This window comes from Scyliorhinus canicula, chromosome 5, assembly GCF_902713615.1.
Source record: "Scyliorhinus canicula chromosome 5, sScyCan1.1, whole genome shotgun sequence".
NCBI lineage: Eukaryota > Metazoa > Chordata > Chondrichthyes > Carcharhiniformes > Scyliorhinidae > Scyliorhinus > Scyliorhinus canicula.
In genome coordinates this window covers 97,084,671-97,109,364 of record NC_052150.1, presented here as the reverse complement: position 1 = coordinate 97,109,364, position 24,694 = coordinate 97,084,671, and the positions used below count along the sequence as shown (strand labels likewise).

The following is a 24,694-nucleotide window of genomic DNA, read 5'->3' as shown; positions in this document are numbered from 1 at the left end:
TGCATGTATATCCATACATACTAGAAATACCCTGGAAGAGAGTGGAAGCTTGATGAAGGAAATGTGAAAGAAAACTACATTTGTTCTGCTATTTCACTAGTTTCTTTAAAATTGACAAACTATTGAATAAAAACAGGAAAGAAGTCCGAGTTTTGATAAAAGCTTCCTTTGCATTGAATGACAACAGTAATCAGATCATATAAACTAATGGGCAACCATTTAATAAAAATGAATTCCAACAGCTTGTAGATCAGAAATAAAAACAGAAACCGCTGGACAAACCCAACAGGTCTGGCAACATCTGGTCCAGCCAAAGTCTGCGCCATTTTGTGTGGCCTATCGAGAAACCCAGATAGTAGGGCAGCATGGTGGCACAGTGGTTAGCTCTGTGCTTCACAGCTCCAGGGTCCCTGGTTCGATTCCCGGCTTGAGTCACTGTCTGTGTGGAGTCTGAACGTTCTCCCCATCCCATGACTGCGTGGGTTTGCTCCGTGTGCTCTGGTTTCCTCCCACAGTCCAATGCTAAATTGCTCTTAGTGTCCAAAAAAGGTTAGATGGGGTTACTGGATTATGGGGATATGGTGGCGGTGTGCGCTTGAGTAGGGTGCTCTTTTCAAGGGCTGGCGCAGGAACAATGGGCTGAATGGCTTCCTTCTGCACTGTAAATTCTATGATTCTATTCTATGCTAAATTGCCCTTAGTGTCCAAAAAGTTAAGATGGGATGACTGAGTTACGGGGATAGGATGGAGGTGTGGGCTTAAGTATGGTGCTCTTTCCAAGGGCCAGTGCAGACTCAATGGACTGCATGGCCTCCTTCTGCACTGTAAATTCTATGATAGTGGGTGGAAGTTGCCTTCAGCGGGACGGGCCAGTAAAATCCCATCCTGTGGTAGCATTTCAAGTCCAATATTTCTTCAGAGCAGCCTGCAGAACGGTATGAGCTCAGTCAAATTGTTGATCGCCAAGGTCTCCGCAGACGATAGACACCATCAACAACCAAAGTGAGATTTGCTGAAAACAATCATTATTTGGAAAATAACTTAACAGTTTAGTTACATGCTCTGTAACTTTGGACAAGCTATGTTATGGGCATGTGAATCTCCCCCCTCCATTTTTTTTATCATAGAATTTATAGTGCAGAAGGAGGCCATTCGGCCCATCGAGTCTGCACCGGCCCTTGGAAAGAGCACCCTACTTAACCCCACACCGCCACCCTATCCCCGTAACCCAGTAACCCCACCTAGTCTTTTGAACACCAAGGGGCAATTTATAAAGGCCAAATCCACCTAATCTGCACATCTTTGAATTGTGGGAAGAAACCGGAGCGCCCGGAGGAAACCCACGCAGATACGGGGAGAACGTGCACACTCCACACAGACAGTTACCCGAGGGCGGAATTGAATCCGGGACCCTGGAGCTGTGAGACAGCAGTGCTAACCACTGGGCCACCGTGCAGGGCTGGAGGAAAAGGCAAGTTGCCTCGATACAAAGCTTTCTTGATTTTATGTGTCCGGATATTGTTTTGACTGTAGAATAATCATGGATATTATCAGTAGAAAAAGAAAGGGCAACTTCGCTAATATTTTTATAGCTTTCACCAGAAACCAAAGGCTGGTTCAGGTATTTGCAATTGCAATGTCTACCTCAAGGCTCTGGGGCCTGTACCTGTGCCCTCAATTTTTAATGGCCTCAGTCTTGTATTTCTCATATTACTGCTGCGGTATTACCACTCTTTAATGATTTGGTTTATTTATTGCATATAATGAAGTGTTGATGCATTGCAGCCCCCGTGAATGGGGTCACAATTGCAGCATTTTGCCATTTGACACCCATTTTCGGGTTGCAATGATTTTAGGCCCATTGTGTTCACTTAAAAACCTCGTGGCTCCTTTATTAATTCTTTAACGCCCTGAAGTCTGATTCCTCAAGTTGACTATTTCACGGGCTTACAACACCGGGAGGCTGGGGGATTGTTCCCTGCTTTGTCCAAAAGAAGCTAATCAGCTGTAGAAATAAATAAATAGTAAAAGATTATAAAACAAACCAACTATTTAGAGATATTTACCTGTGGTGCACAATGCTGTGACATTAATTATTTAAGAATTTTCTAACTAGTTGTTGTGCAATATTTTTTGGTGGAATGTTGTGTTGCAGCTTGTTGCTGTATTGCGAGAGGTGAAGTACCTTCAGATATTGAACCAATCCGACATCCCGGAGGCAGCTGCCACCATCTTTGAAAAGAGAGAAACGTTGACCAAGGTTTGTCTTTTCCAAGAGTACTTTAACCCGTGGGAGGTCACATTTTTAATTTTAATTAATAACTCAGACATACTGACTTCCTTTGCAATAAAATGCCTTCATTCAAATTCATGATTAATTCATGTATATTTAATGCAATATCTCCTTTCAAGCAAATGTAAAAGAAGTGTTCTTCTATTTCTCTCTTGGTTTTATGTTTTAGAAAAATGTACATCACTAGCATAGGGGTAGGAAGGCCAGAATTGGGAGGCGGGGTGGTTAGCACTGCTGCCTCATGTTGCCGTGTACCCAGGTTCGATCCCGGCCCCGGGTCACTGTCCATGTGGAGTTTGCACATTCTCCCCGAGTCTGCTTGGGTCGCACCCCCACAACACAAAGATGTGCAGGGTAGGTGGATTGGGCACGCTAAATTGCCCCTTAATTGAAAAAAATTTAAAAATAAAAAAAAAGGAAGGCCTGAATTACCTCTCGTTGCATTTACGTTTAATACTGCAATTTTAAAAAATAAATTCCACACAGGCAGTGACCTGGGGCCGGGATCGAACCCGGGTCCTCTGCTCCGTGAGGCAGCAGTGCTAACCATTGCACCACCGTGCTGCTGCAACAAGGTAAGTAACTCATCTGAGCGTGGAGCCATGAAGAGAAGGAGTGAAATGAAATGAAAATCGCTTATTGTCACGAGTAGGCTTCAATGAAGTTACTGTGAAAAGCCCCTAGTCGCCACATTCCGGCGCCTGTCCGGGGACGACTGGTACGGGAATCGAACCGTGCTGCTGGCCTGCTTGGTCTGCTTTAAAAGCCTGCGATTTAGCTGAGTGAGCTAAACCAGCCCCAGCTGCTCCTCCTTACTCCTTCAGCTTACCAAAGAGCTGAAACTATCACAGACAACAAGTCTGGTAAGTGAGACACAATTTGAAATGAGTTTAAATGATGCCTCCATTAATGTGCATAGTGTTAAGTCTGCTCTCCAATGTGTTTTGACTTTGAAAACATAAAAGCTGACCTGTTTCTGCAGGAATACGGAAAACCCCACTTCACCACACATAGGCTACGGTCACAGTTGTGCTCCCATGGGCCATTGATCTGGTCAGGAGATAACGATTCCTGTTCCTCTAGCCTTGGTATTCTGCTGTGGAGGTAACTTTGCCATCTCCAGAGTTAAGGAGGTGGTGGGTGACCATTTCCTCATAGCAGAAAAAATGTACAAAAGGGCTCTGCTGTGGTTGTGTGAATGACTCGGCTCAAAGCAGAAAGTGGCTGGCTGTCCTTCAGCGACTCCACTTCTGCAGGTAACATCTTCTAGACCAATTACTTTAGCCATTGACTTCAACCGCGTCGTTGATGTGGCTCGATAGTCCGGCAGAGCGGTCACAACTGGACAGGGGCCAAAGGTAAAAGATAGCAGGATGCATGATGCCTTGAGCAACCCTGCAGATGGAACGCTGTGCAGATACACTTGGTTGAGGCCAGATTCATCTCAACTTCCTGTTTCCCAGTTAGATCCACCGATGTCAAGCCAGTGTTCTCCTCTAAGCACTGTCACCTACAGGAGGAGCAGAGGGTTGACAGAGGAACATGGAAGTTCAAGGTGTAATTGTTGACCCCAGAAAACATTGAGGAACTCAAAAGGGATTACAAATGTTGGGGAAATTTGAGTCCCTAATGCACACGCTGGGGGGAAGCAGTTAAGGTGACCATCAAGAGGATCTTCATCCTCAAAAGATGTTCAGAAGGTGAGAGTGAGAAAGACGAAAATGTCCCAACTCTAGAAAAACATGCAGAATAAACCCCTGTCTCAGCCATGAAGTGCAATATTGAGGAGGAGCTCCAAGAGGTGAAGAGCCAGCAGGCCTCACTCTTTGCTGTGGAAGCCTCCAAGATTAGGTTCTGGCCTAGAGTCTACTCCGTGGAGCCGAATGAGACCTTTTTACATTTCCTCTTCCAAAAGGTACAGAGAGAAGCCTGAAGGAAGAAAATGGCTTGGTAATGTTGTCGCAGTCTGACATGCCAAATGTCAGCTGAATTATAGGACATGAAGCCCACAGACGACGTGGCCCTTCAGTCCTTTTTTGTCTCGGAAGACAGAACATAGGAGAATCTGGACAAACCATTAACTCTAGACGAACTGTCAAAGGCTGCCAGGTTCTTCGAGACGAGTCAAACTTCCAGAAGCAATGCCTTACCTTTTGGAGTTGTTTTGACTCTATAGGACTGGATCAACCCAGGAATTGCTGTAAGTGTATGAGAGTATACTTCTGACCAAAAGCACGGCAGATTCCATGAGGAAAAGCATCATCACCATCATCTACAAATGAAATGGGAGAGGAGAGGAAGGAAATCATGAATTGATGATCGATTTCACTGTTTGACATGGAATACAGGATTCTATGGATGTTGTGTTCCACCCAAATCAGAATTGTTCTGTACCCGACAGGAATGTCTCTGATAGCCTTGTGCTAAGCAAGAATATGATCTCCTACTTACAGGACTTGGGGATTGGGGGGGGGGGGGGGGGGGGGGGGGGTGGACATCTGTCTCTGTATGTTGTGCAGGTCTGGCTCATTCCTTACTCGTGCGCCATTGTAATTACGTGAGCCGTCTTTGGAGATTGAAAATTGACAATGTCCACAGGGACATGATGTACAAACCTCTAGACAAGGTAGGGGAAATGCAACCAATGTTGCCCTCATCACGATGCCCATCTTTTGTGCAGTTGGCTCAAACTATGTGTAGACTCTTGGTAAGCAAGCATCAGTTGTCACCACTTGCTGAGGTTCTATCTGCCCCTGGTGTTGTGAAGGACACGCTTGGTCACGTTTCATTCAGTCACACCATGCCATACCATCTATGTTTATGCAGCAAAGTATCTTTGACCACAAGTTCATCAAGCAGTAGTCCGCAAGTAATGTCCTCAAGGCCATGGGAGAAAAGATGTTGTTGGACCCTGTTCGATATTCCAGGCTGGAATAAGATGCAGTGGTGTTTGTTGAGGTTCATCCTGAAAAGCCTGGTGATGCAGTTTATGGGCTGTTCCCAATGATGCGCTCCAAAACGAACTCTGAGACTGATGCTGAAGGACTATTAATATGGTGAATATGCTCTTTCGCCTGGCCGAAACTTCTTGGTCTTCAACTGCAAAGAGTTGTCCATGTCCAAATGTTGCAGGTTCGCACATTTCAGGTCCAGGACTATGCTGAGAAATGCACTAAAGCTGGGGGAAAATGCTACAAAGGTTCAATGGGGGGGGTGTTGCACGTTTTACTATGGGCGTAAAACGCGTTTATTGGAGTGTATTAACACGCCTCCGAGTTCGACGTGTGCTTAACACTGCTAGGCTCTGTTCTATGTAATTATTTAGCTCTGGAGTCGCCAGTTGCCGTATAGGCAACGTCACAAGTATTCCAAGGTCAAATTCAAAGTAATAAAGACGATACACCGATTAGTCAAGTTCAAACGATCAATATTTATTATACAGTTAATAATAAATACTCATGCACACACTAAGAGACTAAGCTATAACTAAACTTAAGCAAACAGAATACTTATCTAACAGGAACAGGCAAGGTCAGAGAACGAGGCCTTCGTCCTGGTTTTGTCTGCAGCCTTCAGCAAGCGTTCTGGCACTTGGGAGTCTAGTGGGCTTGGATCGCGTAGCGAGCGTTGAACTTACGGTTTCGGCGGCTGGTGCTCAACGGCTGGAGTCAGGATACCAGGTGTCAGTCGGAGCCGGAGCACGGGTTTAACAGACCGGACAACACGAGGTCCCTATCTTTTATAGGGGTTCCGTTGTCCTTCCCTCTTCTCGGGCGGGCTCTACCTATTGGATCAATTTCTTATCGATACTGGATTAATTCCCCAATGCGAGGGGGTCTCCGTGATGGAGGGGGCGTTTCTTATGTCCTTTTGTTTGGAGGTTTCTGGTGCCTCGATGTCTGGGTCTTGATTGGAATGTGTCCATTCAGAACCAAATGTGTCTATTGTGTGGGTGTTCAAGTCTGATGGCCTCATTAGCATGCAAAGCGTTTTGCCATTTGCACCTAGCTAAGGTCTTTTCACCTGAGCCCAAACTGGTTTCTGCTGCTGCAGAATGCAAACTGCTCTTTGCAGACTGCTGTTCTGGCTGAACTGTCTGTTTCCCAGCAGCCTTCCATTTTAGTTTGGCTCAGTGTCCATTTTGCGTGGCCAGCATGGCTACATTCCCTCCTTGTGATCCTCACAATCATACTATTGTGAAGGATCACCTATGTACTTTGCCTCCTTGTGTTCTGACCTCTTGCCAGTTCCTGTTCTACTCTGTTCTAAACTATGGGAAGAAGAGAAAAAAAATTTTAACTAACATTTCTACTTGGCCCTATGTCAAAGGGACATGCATTACTACAACTGGGAACCTCTACCTATCACTATTAACCTTAACCTTAACTTAAACATTTAATCACTCTAAAATCTTAACCATTCACACCACAACATCACACTTCCCAACTCGGCAGTCGAGTATGGAACAATATAATACATGGCTGAATTTTATTTACAGAGTGTTGTAATCAGTGAGGGGTTGAGGGGTTTGGTGGAATCCGAAGATGGGGGATTGCACTCTATAGATGGGTGAGGTGCTGGAACGAGAGGCTCTCCTCTTCCATTTCCTCAACCTGAGGGTCTGCACTAGGATGGTGAGGATCGCGATCACCAACAGTGATTCGATTATGTAGGACATGGAGTACCACGTCATGAATTTAGTACACCAGGTCTGAACCTCGCTGATCAGAGCTGAGCACTGGGGGTTTGCTGTAATGGAAACATTTACGGTGGGGGTTGTGGGGGAAACGTGTCTTGTTTCCACACATATACATATGACATTAAACAGTAATAAGTGGGCTTCCATCATTTTGCTGTTCTTCTTCTTTCTCTTCCTTCTTCCTCCGGTATTGACAATCCTGGCTTCGACCTCTGTCTCGTCCTTTGAAACCTTTGGGATCAAGCACAGTATCTGTCAATACACAGTTTAAGACCTTTACTTGTTAGTGCATCTGTCTTTCAAAACCCAATTGACCCTTTAAAATGACTGGCTAAGTCACACCCTGTGACTCCCCTCATTTTTTTTTTCAAAAAGCGAATTTAAAGACCAGCATACACCTAACAATCCTTCCTTCTGCGAGCCGTCTCGCAGGCTTTGCTGATTTACCATCCGAATGTTCCCGGATGTAAATAGCATGTGGGATGGTGGCCGAAGGGCTACCTAACGTAAAATGAAAACAAACTTGGAAACAAACATCCGAATGAGTTGCGTATGGGCCGCTACGGGTACGAGTTGGATGGGATCCCCGGGTAGGGCGTGCTGTGCCATACCCGAGCTTGGCTGACCAAGGGTTGGTTCTCAGACAGGGCGGGTCCTCAGTGCCGTTTGTCCACTGCCTGAGTAACCTGGAAAAAACGGGTACGAATGTGTTTACCATGACTTGCAGCCTCTATTTCGCCGAATAGAGGGGCACCTAAAAAAAACCAAGGGAGCCAAGATGCTCCAACTGAGGACATCACTGAAGTTCTCAGAGATATCTGCGGACAAGCTATTTGGCGTGTGGCCTTACAACTTTGGAAAAGATCTCCAATCAAACCGAAGGTCTCAAAAGTTTCGGCAGACAAGCTAACGTGTATGTGAGGTGGTCACAATCTTTTCAGCTGAAAAGAAGATGTCCATCCTCCAACTGAAACATTTACATTGCTGAAAACAAACAAAGATAAAACGAAGACAAACATACGTGCAGGTTCCATCAGAAAGGACATCGTTTCCCTCAAACGATTCCTGTCTTACATCATCTGGACACCTCACTTTGATTCTGCCTCTGTGAACAGGGTCACAAAGGGGTTGCCGTGTCGGGAGTCAGACACCGTGTCGTCCTGCTCTCCCGGATCCCACACCCTTGTGTGGATCAGGCATGCTATTTTGGAGTTGTGTGACCGGGGGTCACTCTCGTCATTGCGGACAAGTCTGTAGGAATTGTCCCTGTGCCATTGTGTAGTGTCGAGTGTGTTGTCGGGGTAGTCGGGGTCGGGTGGTGGTTCTGGGTTTTTAAGGTAAGTGACTTCCATGGGGTCACTGGAGTCGGGGTCGTAGTTGGTGCAGTGTGGGCTGTATGGCTGTGTGGTGTCGCTGTCTTCAGAGTCAGTGTCTGTCCTGCTGTCTCTGCTGTGGCAGCTTGTGGGCGTGTCGGGGCGTGGTCTGTAGTGGTCTGTGGGCGGAGTCGTGGGCGAGTCCGTTGATGAACTGGTCTGTGAGGGGGATGGTGGAAAAGTGTCTCTGGTGGGCGGGGTGAAGTGTTCTGCTGCATCCAGCAGGACATGGTGAGCATGGTTGGCCTGTGTTCCATATGCCTTTAACTGGTTTATATGGAACCACGCGGTCTTCCCATTAGGATACTTTATCCTGTAAACGGAGGGGCTAATTTTGTCCGAAATTGAGTAGGGACCGGAATATTTTGGAGCCAAAAAACTGCTGGGGTTATAAACAGATAACATTACCTGTTGCCCAACCTGGAATTCTGTGGTGTGTACGGTCTTATTGAAACAGGCAGTCCGTTGCTGTCGGCGTTTCCCTAGCTGGACTGCGGCTGCGAGCTGTGCAGACCTCACAGTCTCAACTAGATTTTTAACTGCCTTTTCATGTGTGAGGGCCGTCACTTCGGGGCTTGTCATGTCCAGTCCTAAAAGGAATTCTGTACCTTTCATAGGGCGTCCGGTCATGAGTGTGTGTGGTGTGTATCCTGTCGATGTGGAGACAGAGTTCCTTATGAACATAAGTGCAAATGGGAGCACTGAATCCCATGTGGAATTATTCTCCTGAACCATTTTCCTAAGGGTAGTTTTTAGGGTCCGATTCATGCGCTCCACAATCCCGCTGGACTGTGGATGATACGCAATATGGAAGTTCTGTTTGATTCCGAATATTGTCAGGACGTTCCTCATGACCCGTCCTGTAAAGTGAGATCCCTGGTCCGAATCGATACTTCGGGGTAAACCCCATCTCGTGAAGATGTGGTGGGTCAGGATCTTTGCAGCTGTCTTAGCTGTGTTTGTTCGCGAGGGAAATGCCTCTACCCATTTGGTAAAGGTATCTATCACCACCAGAACGTATTTATAGCCATTCCGACAAGGGGGCAATGGACCTATAAAGTCGATCTGGAGGTTTGTCCAAGGGCCGTTAACTGGGCGAGTATGCCGAAGTTGTGCCTTCTTAGAATACCTCTCCGGGTTATTCTGAGCACAAATCAGGCAATTCTCTATGTAGTGCGTTACATCATTCCTGAGATTAGGCCACCAACAGAGTTGCCTGAGGTGCCTCGTTGTTGCATCAATTCCCTGATGCCCGTGTCCGTCATGGAACAAGGCAATCATCTGATTCCTGTCCTGCTGTGGGACCACATAAAGTTGGTCCTTAATGATCACACCCTCATGTGTGGTCAGTGCGTGTTTAAAGTGCTCGTAAGCAGGCACAAAGTTTCCCTTGAAAACCTCCCTGAGGTCTCCGTCCTGTTTTTGTGCTGCCACGAGATCTTTAATATCAGTCTGTGAGACTTGGACTGCGCTCACAGGGGCGCTAGCTGGTGCGCTAGCTGGGGGGGTCCATAAGTGTCCTCTCCTGGAACCTGCCTTAGCCAACGCGTCGGCTTTTACATTCCCAGGGGGTGATGACCTATGGTGGCTTCGAACTTTTATAATGCCGAAGGTCCTGTCCTTCGCTTTCTCTAGGATATGCTGGAGTAAGGGGGCTGATGGAAGGGGTTTTCCGTCTGCGGAGACAAAACCTCGTGTCCTCCACAGGGGTAGAAAATCTGTCAAGCTATTACAGACATATAAGCTGTCTGAATATATGTCTGCTGGGCTGGGGAAAGAATCGGGGTGGTCCACTATATACGCTATGGCTGCGAGCTCTGCTGCCTGCGCGCCTAAGTGACCTGGTAACTTAAGAGCGATTTCTTCGAGAGCGCGCCCCTGCGCGTCCTCTACATAGATGCCGCATCCTGTGATACGCTCACCATTTAAAACTGTGGAGGAACCGTCTACATAAATCCTCAAGGGTCCACACGTGTCTGTGGGCTGGGGGCTTTGTTTTGGGTTCCCTATCTTCCTGGGGGGTGTTTTGGCTAAAAAGGGTCCTGTGTTATGCAGGGGAGCTACAATTTCACAGTCATGGGGCTGTCCGGGGTATTGGAGGTTGTCTGCTAAGTATGTGTGTGTGCGTGTCCGTTTTACAGTAATGTCCCGTCCTTGTAAAAGTAGGGTCCACCTAGCTGCCCTAATCTGGCTAACTGAACCGTCCTTCAGTCGACCGTCTAGTAGTAGCTGTGTGGGTGTGTGTTCGGTTAGAATGGTGATGGGGTTGAGTCCGGTGATGTATGAGAAATACTGTACTGCCCAGAAGACAGCAAGGAGGTGCCTCTCACAGGCCGAAAATCCTTGTTCTACTGGGTCTAACAGTCGGGAGGCATAAGCCACTGGTCTTAGCTGCTCGTGCCGTTCCTGAAGCAACACGGCCGAGAGGGTCAGATCGGTGCTCGCTACCTCGATTGCGTACGGTGAAAGTTGGTCGGGGACTAGCAGCGCGGGTGCTGCACTAAGGGCTTGTTTCAACTCTTCCACAGCGCCTGTATGCTGCGGAAGCCATTCCCAGGGGGCTCCTTTCTTAAGGAGGTCTGAAAGTGGGGCGGCTTTTGTCGCGAATCCGTCTATGTGGTTCCGACAATAGCCAACCAGTCCTAAAAACGACCGGAGGGCTGATACATTCTGGGGAAGGGGCAATTTGACGATCGAATCAATTCTTTTGAATTCGATCTCGCGTTTGCCGTGCGTGATGACTGATCCCAAATACATCACTTTACTTTCCAATATTTGGGCCTTTTTCGGGTTAACTTTACAGCCAATTTCAGTTAAGAGTTCCAGGAGTTCGGCCAGAAGCGAAATGTGCTCTGCCTTTGTGTCTGTCTGCAGTAGTAGGTCGTCTACATACTGTACCAGACAATCGGGTCGGGAAAATTTCTCTAATCCACTTGCCAGCTGTCGGTGGAAAATGGAGGGTGAATTGTGGAATCCCTGTGGGAGGCATGTCCACGTGTACTGCTGTGTTTTAAAAGTGAATGCGAATTTGTATTGGCACGCTTTTGCCAATGGTATTGACCAGAATCCATTACTGATGTCCAATACCGTGAAGTACTTGGCGTTGAGACCCTGCTTGAGCATGGTCTCGGGACTAGTAGCTACCGTTGGGGCTACTGCGGGGGTTACTTTGTTGAGTTCCCGATAATCGATGGTCAGACGCCATGATCCATCGGGCTTCCTCACTGGCCAAATAGGGGCATTGTTGGTGGAGGCTACCGTTCTCAGTACACCTTGGTCCAACAAGCTGCCTATAACTTTTTCTATTTCCACCTCTGCCTCGAGGGGAAATCTATACTGCTTTTGCGGTCGGGGGTCCTGTCCGGTAACATGAACTTGTCCAGTCATTCTGCCACAGTCATGACGGTGACTTGCAAATGCTGTCCTGTGTTTGTTTAGTAGGGCCTTAATTTGTCGGTCGGTGTGGAGTGTAGTCAGGTCGAATGAGTACTCTCCTACTGCGCTAATCCGATTAGCGTAGTCTCCTACTGTGAGGGTGGCTGGGGCTCTGTCTGATCTAGCCATTCGCCAGACACACTGGTTCACTGGGTCGAACGACAAGCTATGAGCGTTCATAAAATCTATCCCCAGGATGTGCTCGGCTGTCCGGGGAAGATTTACTAAAACTACGGGGTGTCTTGTGCTAATGTTCCCTAGCTGGATCGCTACGGGTGCTGTGATATGTCCCTGCTGCGAGTGTCCGGTGAACCCGCTAAGTGTGATGGTGGAGGTGGTCGGCCACGTGTCTGCGTGTGCCGTGGTTGTGGAGTTAATGGTGGTGCGGGATCCTCCTGTGTCCCACAGTAACTCTATGGGCTTCCCTTTGACTTTTGCCGTGACTACGGGCCTCCCTGATGAGTCCCATAGTGTGTCACAGACCCAAGTGGGGGAGCCCGAACACCGTCAGTTCGTCTCGTCCACATTGGTGGGTCCTGACTGTACTGCTACATTGTGGATGGGTTTTGCTTTGTTGCGGTTCAGAGTGCCTGTCTGCTGGCCTCTCTGAGATCGCTGGGGTGCTTGGCACTCTTTTGCCCAATGCCCTAACTGTCCACAGTTATAGCATTCCTGTCCTTTCTGTTGAGGGCTGCTCTTGCCTTCATTTACCCATGCGGGCTTCTGGTGCTCTCTGACTGCTTGGATATCTGCAGCAGCCTGAGCCTCTTCTGGGGATCTAACCTTTCCTTTTGCCTGAAGCGATTGCTCCCAAGCGCGGGACAATCTTTTCAGGACCCATTTTTCATTATGGGCCTCTTCTGAGGGGTCGTAACTATTGCAAGCGCTCTGTCCTGCTTCTGTTGCGTGTGAGATAATTGTGCGCGTCCACTTAACCATGTTTTCGCGGGTTAAATGCGCTCTATCTAGCTGTCCGAAAACTGCGCTGAAATGAATCCACAGCCTTCCTGCGAATGCTGTGGGGTGTTCGGATCTCTTCTGCCTGCACTTATTCAATCCTTCTACGGGGTCACCTCTATTGTACCCGATGGCATCTAAAATGGCAGTGTGCATCTCCTCTAGGCTGCCTCCTGCCACGTTTTGTGGGTCGGGGAGGGCTGCCACTACACTCTGGTCTAAGCTCAGCACGGTGAGCTTAACCTGCTCTCTCTCATCCAGGCCGTACATGGTAGCCTGCTGTTTTACTTTAGCAAAGAACTGGTGGGGGTCTGCGGTGGGGAGGAACGGAGTGATCTTTTCACAAGCGTCCCTTAGCTGGGTTACTGTTAAAGGGGTGGTGTAAGTTATGTCTGGGGCGCCTTCTGATTCGGCTTTCCTCTGTGTGGTTACGGGATTCATGGGTGCGGTTATGGTCTGAGCTGTGGGGGGTTGGGGTGCCTGTCGTTTCTGCTGAGCTGCGGGCGCACATGTTCCCTGAACATAACGCTGCGCTGTCTCGCTTAATTCCTGCCAATCTGGGGCATTTTCCCCATCTAACTGAGCTCCAAAGGTGCTTTGGAAGCCATTCTGCACCGAAAGCAGAGATTGCAGTTCCGCAATCTGTTTCCTGCATTTCGCGTGGTCAACTGTGCTTTGTCTTTGTTCGGTCGTTGCAGCGTGGAGTGCTCTCAAAGCTGCTTTGAGATCGGAACATTGCCTCTGCAATGCCTCCACCTGCTTTTCCGATTCCTGTCTTATCAGAACGGCACGTTGCACGTCCTGATAGGCTTTCTCATACTGGGTCTGGGAACTGTTCAGATGAGCTAGACAAGACTGGTGAGCCCTCTTGGCATCATCCACCTCTCTACCCTTCTCTGCCAACTTCCCTTTTAATTCCAGGTTTTCTTTCTCGATGTCCCTGACATCGACCTTACTCATTCGGTTCCTTTCCTCTAAATCTGTCCGGAGCGTCCTGATGACCTCCTCTGCGCCTCGCAACTGTGCCAAACAGGACACAATCGCCATCGGCTTGCGTGCTTTACCTAAACTCTTTTTGTGTATTTGAGAGAGGTTCTCCCACCAAGTATGACCTATACTTCCGGGACCTGTCTCCTCATTTGCACAAAACTCTTTCCAAAGGGGCCATCCCTTTCCCTGCAGATATTTGCGGAGTTCCAGCTCCCACGTGGGACACTGGCCTACCCTGCTACTGCTGCTGGTCGCTGCGACCACAAACTTTGCTGGATCCATCAGACGTTCCATTGCCTGCATGGCCATTTCCTCTGACTCTCTTTTTATAATTTGGAACAGGGGGTTGCTGGGGTGGTGTTTCGAAAAAAGGGTACGGCTTACGCTATTTTCCGTTAACAAAACTACCGAAAGTTTGTCGCAACAAAAAGCTTTCAGTTTTACCTTACAGCCCTGTTAGTACGCATGCACTAAAACACACTTCCGAATTTCGCTTATTATTTTGAACACCTTGAATACTTGTGATCTCTTTATTTCTCTGCAATTTGGAGTTCCAATTCAAATTTCAGGGTCCTGGACACTGTGGTGTTTCCACTTACAACAGGGTCCCATCAGAGTCGCCACTAAATGGTGCACGTTTTACTATGGGCGTAAAACGCGTTTATTGGAGTGTATTAACACGCCTCCGAGTTCGACGTGTGCTTAACACTGCTAGGCTCTGTTCTATGTAATTATTTAGCTCTGGAGTCGCCAGTTGCCGTATAGGCAACGTCACAAGTATTCCAAGGTCAAATTCAAAGTAATAAAGACGATACACCGATTAGTCAAGTTCAAACGATCAATATTTATTATACAGTTAATAATAAATACTCATGCACACACTAAGAGACTAAGCTATAACTAAACTTAAGCAAACAGAATACTTATCTAACAGGAACAGGCAAGGTCAGAGAACGAGGCCTTCGTCCTGGTTTTGTCTGCAGCCTTCAGCAAGCGTTCTGGCACTTGGGAGTCTAGTGGGCTTGGATCGCGTAGCGAGCGTTGAACTTACGGTTTCGGCGGCTGGTGCTCAACGGCTGGAGTCAGGATACCAGGTGTCAGTCGGAGCCGGAGCACGGGTTTAACAGACCGGACAACACGAGGTCCCTATCTTTTATAGGGGTTCCGTTGTCCTTCCCTCTTCTCAGGCGGGCTCTACCTATTGGATCAATTTCTTATCGATACTGGATTAATTCCCCAATGCGAGGGGGTCTCCGTGATGGAGGGGGCGTTTCTTATGTCCTTTTGTTTGGAGGTTTCTGGTGCCTCGATGTCTGGGTCTTGATTGGAATGTGTCCATTCAGAACCAAATGTGTCTATTGTGTGGGTGTTCAAGTCTGATGGCCTCATTAGCATGCAAAGCGTTTTGCCATTTGCACCTAGCTAAGGTCTTTTCACCTGAGCCCAAACTGGTTTCTGCTGCTGCAGAATGCAAACTGCTCTTTGCAGACTGCTGTTCTGGCTGAACTGTCTGTTTCCCAGCAGCCTTCCATTTTAGTTTGGCTCAGTGTCCATTTTGCGTGGCCAGCATGGCTACAGGGGGGGGGGAGGATATGACCGGTCTATCTGCCATGCTCTATCCAAGGGTATGGAAACTGTAAAACCCTTTGGGCAGTATCTTTGTCAAGGAATGCATATTGTAAATATCATCTGTAATTGCAATTGTATTCAGGCACCTTCGAGCATCACAGTCGGTATGAAAAGAACATGAACTGTATTGCACTTTTGGCAATATACAATTTGAACTGTTACAGAATTTAATATCTTACATTTTTATGAATGAAGAATATTTTGGGAAAATACAGTTACGTTTAGATTACAATTGGAATTGTACAGAACTTGCACAATGCAGACTCTGACCTATTCTGTAAGCAACGGAAGCAAAATAGCCCAACAAAGGTAAGTGTCAAGTTAGTTTTTGAATCCTGGAGCAGCTGGGCTGGCAAAAATCATCTAGTTGCTGCTGCCCCTTTACCCCACCCTCCAGCTAGCTGGCTCCAGGATTGATGGGTCGACTTGCCTACTTGTGCTCCTACTTCTTATGATCTATGGACACATAATAATAATTTCTATTGTCACAAGTAGGCTCAGATCAACACTGTAATGAAGTTACTGTGAAAATCTCCTAGTCGCCACATTGCGGTACCTGTTCGGGTACATCGAGGGAGAATTCAGAATGCTATTTCATCTAACAAGCACGTCTGTCAGGACTTGTGGGAGAAAACTGGAGCACCCAGAGGAAACCCACGCAGATATGGGGAGACCGTGCAGACTCCTCACAGACAGTGACCCAAGCCGGGAATCTGACCTGGGATCCTGGCTCTGTGAAGCAACAGTGCTAACCACTATGCTACTGTGCCACCCTAAGTTTGGCATCCCACAGCATTCTGCGTTTAAATGAAGCTGTGACTTCAAATGTTGCAGGAAACTCTTCAGCTGTGGCCTAAAATTTGGCTCCATGTTTTGTAAGTACATTGCATCGCTGAACTATAGAATGGTGTTGTGGATTGGGTTTCATGAATTGGCTCTCAATGCCTCTGATAAGTACTATTTGCAGCATCACCATGAGTTCAACACCCATCAGATAGGGGTCAAATGCTAGCTACCTATCACTGCTCTGGTGTGTCATGCCTGCACATGTGACTGCCTTTCTCTTCACTGTGGCTAGTCACTGATTTATCCTTTACCACTTCCATCTTGGCAAAGGCTGTATTAGAACAGTACAGCACAGAACAGGCCCTTCGGCCCTCGATGTTGTGCCGAGCAATGATCACCCTACTCAAACTCACGTATCCACCCTATACCCGTAACCCAACAACTCCCCCTTAACCGTACTTTTTTTTTAGGACACTACGGGCAATTTAGCATGGCCAATCCACCTAACCTGCACATCTTTGGACTGTGGGAGGAAACCGGAGCACCCGGAGGAAACCCACGCACATACGGGGAGGACGTGCAGACTCCGCACAGACAGTGACCTAGCCGGGAACCGAACCTGGGACCCTGGAGCTGTGAAGCATTGATGCTAACCACTATGCTACCGTGCTAATTTGGCTGAATTACCTTCTGAAACATTTTAAATGTTTGTTCCTCATTGTGACCCTTCCCTTTAATTGTTTCCATCTTTTAAAATTTCAGTCAGACATTTTGCCTCTTCTACTGCTGGTATCCCTTGAACTGTCAAAATTTTCACTGAGTTGTAAATAATTATGCAAATTAACTTAAACTAGAGAATTGAAGGCTATTTGCAATTGACTTGAGGCAAGTGTTAAATCAGTTTGAACCAAATTGGAGCCAACCCACACCTGAAGCCAGAAACCAGCTAATCTCTTTTACATTGCAGTTTGATGGATTCAGTGCTAGATTGTGGCAGCGCAAAATCTAATAATGATTGTGAGAAACAGCTGTAGCTGTTGCTACTGACTCAGGACTTCTGCTGTTTTAGCATCTTTTTTGAATAAAGCAGATTGAGATCCTGTGCTCCTCCATCCTCCTAAAGAATAATTTGGTCATCGATAAATACTACAGTATGTAAAGTTAGGTGATAAAATATATTGCTAATATATACACAGTCCGATAAAGGCACACCATCATTACAAGAAATGTTTGACAACTTTTATTTGTTTATGAACACACAAGATGTAATCATGTATCGATTCTTCATTTCCATGTGATAATACTGAAAATGGTGTGTGTTTTCACTGTCCTGCCACACCCCCGCCATTAGAAAAATGTTAAATGCCTTTCAGTGAAGATTGTACTTGAACAAATCATTTAAGAAACTGATATATGGGAATAGAATTCTGGATTAGTCATTGGTCAGGACCCACCCCACTCCCCCAAACCCCGTGGTGAGTTTTGCATGGTTCCCTGCCTTTCTGCCGGGGAACACGCTGCATGGGAAGGCCTACACTGGCAGGATCTGAAGATCCGACTGGCAGGAAGGGCTGGTAAATCCAGCTCATTGGTTTATTCATTCATACGAAAAATGCCATTCCTGCATCTGGTGGAAGGTTAATATGTGTGAAGTGTGTTGCTAATTATTGTTTATAAATGATTTAGTATGTAGGAACCATGGAGTTAATGGTGAAGTGGTACAATAAGCTGAAACAGACTGTCTTGGAAGTGGAGTTCCCACTGATATTTAATAAGCTGGAAGCCATTGACGAACAGCTGAAGGCTGCAGAGGAGACCATTACCTGGCAGAGTGAAAACTGCTGGAGCTACATTGTGCATATGAAGGACACGGTGAATGATCTGGCCAGCAGGGTTCAGAAGACAAAGGAGAATGTGGAAACTATACAAACACTTATGAAAACTTGGAGTGAGTGTGCTATGTTTACGAGGAAAGATAACAAAAAAGATTATCTGCTGAACCTGGAAGACCGAGAAGACAGAGTAGCCAAGTGGTACAAATTGATACGGGACGATGGTGTGACGATTCACACGTTGGTTGAGGTATGTCTTAAGAAAAGAATAAACTATAATGCAATAACCTTGGCAAAATATCATTGCCAGCTGAAATATTTTGTAGAAAGTTTTAATATAGTGAATGCTATATTCAATGTGCTATAACTAGAGTTCTTGATATTCAAATTCTACTGATGCAATTTTTCCAGCTATTTTTATTAAAAGTTTTTCATGTGAAGTGCACTTCCTGTTCACAAACCTACCGTCAGCTTTGGCTTGGTGATAATGTCCTCACCCTTGAATAAAAATGTAATGGGTTCAGGCCGCCCTCCAGAACCTTTAACAATTAGTGCGCGATTCTCCCAAAAAAGTTAATTTGTGGCGGATTTTTCACAGAGTTTCCCACCGGTCTGCCGGCTAGTTCCTCACTGCTATTCAACGACAAAGTCACTTTTTTGGGCCCTGGGAGGTTTCCCACCGGTTTAGTCCACACTTAGAATTTTATTTGGTACCACACACATGGACACTACCTCCCCAAGTGAGGACACCCTGCTATGGGTTTCCTGGTGGTTCTCTACCCCCCCCCCCCCCACTTCAGGCCCCCGCATGCCCCCTTACAGGCCCGTCCCCTTTAGGACCCCCACCCGTCACCCCCAGCCTCTGAGACCCTTACTTACCTGCCCTGTACAACCCCATCCTTCAAACCCCCCTTCCACCCTCCTTTCATGGGTATGGCCCCCCTCAGGTCCTGACCCTTGGCAGTGCCACTCTGGCACCCAGGCACCCTTGCACTGGCACCTGGGCAGTGCTCCTGCTGACATGGCAGCGCGACCTGATCACCTTGGCAGTGCCAGATTGGCAGTGCCAAGGTGCCAGACTGGCAGTGTCAAGGTGCCTACATTCCAGAGAGAGGGCCAGGGGGCCACCCTAGCACAGACCCTATGCACAGTTCACTGATGGCCCAGCAGACCCCCCTGGCACCGTCCCGCCTAGCCCACGTTTGCGTGGACCAGTACTGAACAGCGCCCGGCTGCAGCCTCGCTGGGGAGGCTGGTGGATCCCGTAATGCCGATGGATACTGGGTAAGTGTGGCAAATCCCGCAAGGCGTGAAGACTGCCAGGAAGCCCACGAGAGGGCTCTCCCGGCCGCACTGCTTCAAGTGAGAACGCAACATGACTGGTGGATCACACCCTATGTGATACTATGAGATGAGCTATTTTGCATTTTGTTAAGTTTTATGTTTTTACGCTGACTGTTATCGTGCATGCCCTCTCAGAAACAGCGCTGCAAGCAGAATCTACAATAATGACTTTTAAAAGGGAAGTGGATAAATATTTAAGTAGGAGGGTGGAGTTAAATTATAGCTCGTTTGGCAAGGCAACACAGACATCTATCGTCAAAATGTTACAATTCTGAGAAAATATTTGCTTATAAAATTATTTCTCCTATTCTGTTCACCCAGCTCTTGCCTTGTTGCCAGACAGCGTTTTAAAAATATATATCTTATCGTCCTGCCTCCTAACACCCATCCTAATTCTGACTCCAAATATTTCAACTTGCTGCATAGACTAAAAGGCTGAGCTCACAAGCTGAAACATTTCAGAGTTCCCTTGAGCGAGAAATATCTTAGGCCTTATCTGCATTCATGGAACATGTTGAAATTTTGCACATAATTTGAATTAAAGTCAATATAATTGATCAGCAATACAGTGGTAGCCAAATATATTAAAAGGTATGACATTTGTCCTTTAGTGAATGAATTTCAATCGTTACTGTATGATGGCATTCATTTTGTGATTTACTAAAACCTGTTGTTGATGGCTCCCTTGTGAGTAGAAATCAGTACTGTTTCTGGAACACATTGTTGTAGGTTTTGGTTTTGATAGATAATATGGAGGTGTGCAAATCCCCACCCGCCAGCCCCGCAGTGCAAAGAGGACCTGTCTCGGCCAAGTTCTTCACACATGCACCCCATATCATGTCCCACTCACATCTGCCTTGCAGCCCTGTGCAATTGGATTCCGGTCCAAACTTGAAAGATGATGTAGATCTTGATTTTTCCACACCTTTTCCACCAGTCACAGATTTTTTAAAAGCAGTAGATTCTGGACAGAAGCAGAGTTTTACATTTTTTCTAGTCTAGTCCAATGCAGAAATGTGGTCCACCAGACTCCTGAAGCAGTTGCAAAGGTGCAGCATAGTTACCATCAACAGTGTTACATTGCTGTTCCTCGTGGGCATTAACAATTACGCAATGACAGCGGCAGTGCCAAGGTCTCCCAATCAAATAAGTGAAAGAGATGAAACATTGCAGTAAGATCCTCTCTATTTTTACCTCTTGGCAGAGCACACATTTGCTTCTTCAACTCAGCAGTCTTGATCACAGCTAGATTCCCATCTCACCAAAACAAACCAGTTCTTGCCAGAGTTCCAATAGACCGCTTCTAATTCAAAAAACAGCTCGAGAATTTTTCTGTTGTTTGCTGAGGTATTTTCACTTAACCCATAAAATCAAATGTTCTCACTTTAATTAAAAATATATAGACAACAGATTGAAATATTGTAATTTTCACATGATATTTTCTTCAAAAAGTAACTTTGTTTTTTTAATATTATTTAAGATGAGATTCTAAAAGGACGTCATAGGATAAATACTGGGAGGATGTTTCCACTTGTGGGAAACTCTAGAAGTAGGGGAAACAGTTTAAGAATAAGTCCAACGCTTAAGATGCAGATGAGGAGAATTGTTTTCTCTCAAAGGGTATTAGTATGTGGCATTTTCCCTCCTGAAAGCAGTGGAGGCTGGTCATTGAATTTATTCAGGGCTGAGTAAGATAGATTATCGATAGATAGGGGAATCAAGGGTTATGGGGGGCAGACAGCAAAGAGGAATTAAGATCACATCCAGATGAGCCATGGGCGCGGGGTGTGATTCTCTTGCTATGTTGCTCTCAAGAGAATCCCAGGAGAGGCCTCCAGCGGACCCCCCCCCCACAGGCTCTGCACCTTGCGAGGTTCACCGGAGTTCCGCGAGGCGTCAGAGTTGGAACTCTGCTCAAAATGAGTGGACCAAATGATGGTTGCGGAAGTAGGTCGTAAGCCTACTTACGACCGACCTGCCCAGCATCCACCGACCTCCGTTGATTCTCTGACCTCCCCAGGGAGGCTGCAGCCAGGCGCTGATCAGTGCTGGTCCACACAAATGTTCCAGGCCCATCGGAGACTCCTGGGTGGTCAGGGTAAGTTCAGGGTGGCTCCCTGGCTCTCCCCTGGAATGCGGGCACCTTGGTACTGTCAGATGGCACCTTGTCACTGCCACCCGGTACTGCTGAGGTGCCCAGATGGCACTGTCAAACCGGTAGGAGCACTGCCTGGGTGTCAGGGTAGCAGTGCAAGGGTGCCCGAGTGTCAGGATGGCACTGCCAAGGGTCAGGGGTACCATGCCCATGAAATGAGGATGGATGGAGGTTTGAAGGGTGAGAGAGTGCAAGGTAGATAAGTAAGGGCCTCCGGGAGGTTAGGGGGTGATGGGTGGGGGTCCTTGAAGGGCGGGGGCACTGTAAAGGGGCTTGGGGGAGACTGGAGTGGGGAGAACCCCACTTGGGGGTGTGGGGTAGTGTCCATGAGTGTGGGGTAAACATTGCCCATGGGTAGGGGGTGCCGCAAGCTCACTTACAGTTTGGGGCACCCTTTCAAAATAGCGGCCCGATTTCAGTGTGGGCTAAACTGGTGAGAAACTCCCCAGGGCCAAACAATGGCTAACATACTGGACTGAAACCCCAATATTTTATATTATTTTTTAAGACCGCGCAGAAAGAATACTTCACTCAAGGAGTGAACGCACAAAGAAATAGGGATTTGGTATTTTAAAACACAATTTTATTGTTAACAAACTATTAGACTCTTCAATATCACACCCGAAAATAGCTTACAATTACCTCTTAACAATACTACTCAATACAGTAAATGCAATAAACTTAATTACTATCTCTATTCCCAATTAAACAACAAGAAACAAAAAAGGTATATCACTCAATCCCTCCCACATCCCAATGGCACAGATTAATACTTGCTTTCCAGAACCAATTTGGCTCCTGTTTGAACCCCTGCAGACTCCGGCTGATGTCTTCAAAAAGCTGTTTCAACTGGATTGTTTCAGCTTTTCCCTTGTCCTCAGACAAGTCTGCTCGGCTTTAAATACTATTACTCTTTTTAACTATGCTACTGTGAGCAAAATACCTCATTTGTGGTCCAAAAGGTTAGTCAGATCACAACTCAACTCAAAAAACTTTCTCAAACTGTCTGAATACTTTAGCTCCACCCAGCAATGATATCATCTCCCAAGGTGAAAACAAATTAACTCCCCAGGCTGAAAACACAGTGGGCTGGATACTCCGTCCCGCCGCACCCGTTTTCCAGTGCAGTGCACCCCCACCGGCAGTGGGATCCTCAGTTCCGTCACCTGGCCAATGGCATTTCCTATTGTGGGCACCCCCATGCCATCGGGAAATCCGCTGGCGTGAGTGTGCGGATGGCGAAGCGGAGGATCCTGCCGGCACAGAATCCAGCCCATAGACTCCCCCTAGTCAAAGAACAGTGCATTAGCCCAGGCTTGTTACTCTCGTTAATTTCACCTCTGGCTCCCAAAAGCTTTCTGGTCTTTCAAAACAAGATTATTTCTTAAAAACATAACTACTGCAGTCAAACACATTCTAACCCCAGGCTTTTAACCATTAAATTGCCAAATATTTATAATCCAATATATCTAAATTCCTGCATTCCTCACATTATCAAACGGCTTTGTTGGAAGCACGAAGAGGTGGTGTTGAGGTGTAGAAGAAAGCCCACAAACCTCCAAACAACTCATCTGTCTGACCCTCTGAAAACCACGTGCAGGGTGAGTGGTGCTCAATATGCAAATCATGCATAGGACCTAACACCCATCTCGGAACCCATCAAACCAGAGTAGAAGCAAGGACTGCGGAGGAAAAAGATGATGATTCTAGTAGACAATTATGGAGATTTTTTAAAAGTTCTCGTATGTGACCGTCACTGACAAGGCTGGCATCAAAAAGAATGTGGTGATGGTGAGCCTCCTCCTTAAACTGCTGTGGTCTCTGTGGTGTTAGTAAGGGAGTTCTAAAGTTTTGACACAGTGACAGTGATGAAACAGTCATTTGGTTCCAAGTCAGGATGGTGAGTGGCTTGGAGGGGAATTTGCAGGTGGTGGTGCTCCCATGCATATCTGCTGCCCTTCCAGATGGTAGAGGTCATGGTTTGGAAGGCGCTGTTGCATTAGCTTGATGTGTTCTACATTGCATCTTGTAGATGTTACCCACTGCTGCCAATGTAATGAAATGAAATGAAAATTGCTTGTTGTCACAAGTAACTTCAAATGAAGTTACTGTGAAAAGCCCCTAGTCACCACATTCCGGCGCCTGTTCGGGGAGGCTGGTACGGGAATTGAACCGTGCTGCTTGAATTGAATGTGCGTCAGTGGTGGAGGAAGTGAATGTTCAAGATGGTGGATGGGGTGCCTTTCACGAATGCTGCTTTGTCCTGGATTGGGTTGAGTTTCCTAAGGGTTGTTGGAGTCTCCTCATCCAAACAAGCGGCGAGTGTTCCATCACAGAGTGAAAGCAGAGAGTGGAGAGGATGAGGCCTGAGTGCGAAGGAACCAGTGCTACCTTGGGATTTTGCTGCAGGTGGGAATTCAGTGCAGGGACGGAAGGCGGTGCTCCTTTCTACACCCGAAAGTAGCTGTTGACGAAGCAAAAGCATTAGGTGAACTGGTAGCTGATAGTTTGGTGAGTTTGAGATTTTATCCCTCTCACCTGAGGAAGGAGCTGTGTTCCGAAAGCTAGTGATTCGAAACAAACCTGTTGGACTTTAATCTGGTGTCATAAGACTTTTACTTATCCCTCTAAATGGGAGCAGTAGTTTACATTGGTACTATAGAGATTAAATATTGCATTAAATTTATAGCTTAAATAGTTAAACTGCTCATAACTACAGTTAAGAGTTGAGTGATATTCTAAACTTGATGGCGTAATGGTATTGTCACTGGCCTATAAATCCAGAGATTCAAGGTACAGCCAATTCAAATCCGATGCAGATGGTGGAATTTCAGTCCTATAAAAGCCGAAATTAAAGATTACAAATAAGCATGAAACCATTGTCGATTGTCGTAAAAACCAGTCTGTAGCACCTGATAAGGAAATCTGCCGTCCTTACCTGGCCTGACCTATAGTGTGTAATGCCATAAGACCATAAGACATAGGAGTGGAAGTAAGGCCATTCGGCCCATCGAGTCCACTCCACCATTCAATCATGGTTGATTTCAACTCCATTTACCCGCTCTCTCCCCATAGCCCTTAATTCCTCGAGAAATCAAGAATTTATCAATTTCTGTCTTAAAGACACTCAATGTCCCGGCCTCCACCGCCCTCTGTGGCAATGAATTCCACAGACCTACCACTCTCTGGCTGAAGAAATTT

The 24,694-nt window shown here is 46.8% G+C and overlaps 1 protein-coding gene across 2 annotated transcripts in view; it reads left to right on the top strand.

Moving 5' to 3' along the window:
• LOC119966149 (dynein heavy chain 11, axonemal-like) overlaps nucleotides 1–24,694 on the top strand; it is a 622,669-nt gene that overhangs the window by 104,729 nt on the left and 493,246 nt on the right. The window contains exons 13-14 of one of the 2 annotated variants that reach the window (XM_038797431.1): nucleotides 2,156–2,260; nucleotides 17,849–18,244. The exons of the other annotated variant lie outside the window; for it this stretch is intronic. Coding sequence (XP_038653359.1) covers nucleotides 2,156–2,260; nucleotides 17,849–18,244 — 501 coding nt within the window. The remainder of the gene's footprint in view (nucleotides 1–2,155; nucleotides 2,261–17,848; nucleotides 18,245–24,694) is intronic. 2 annotated transcript variants of the gene reach the window in all.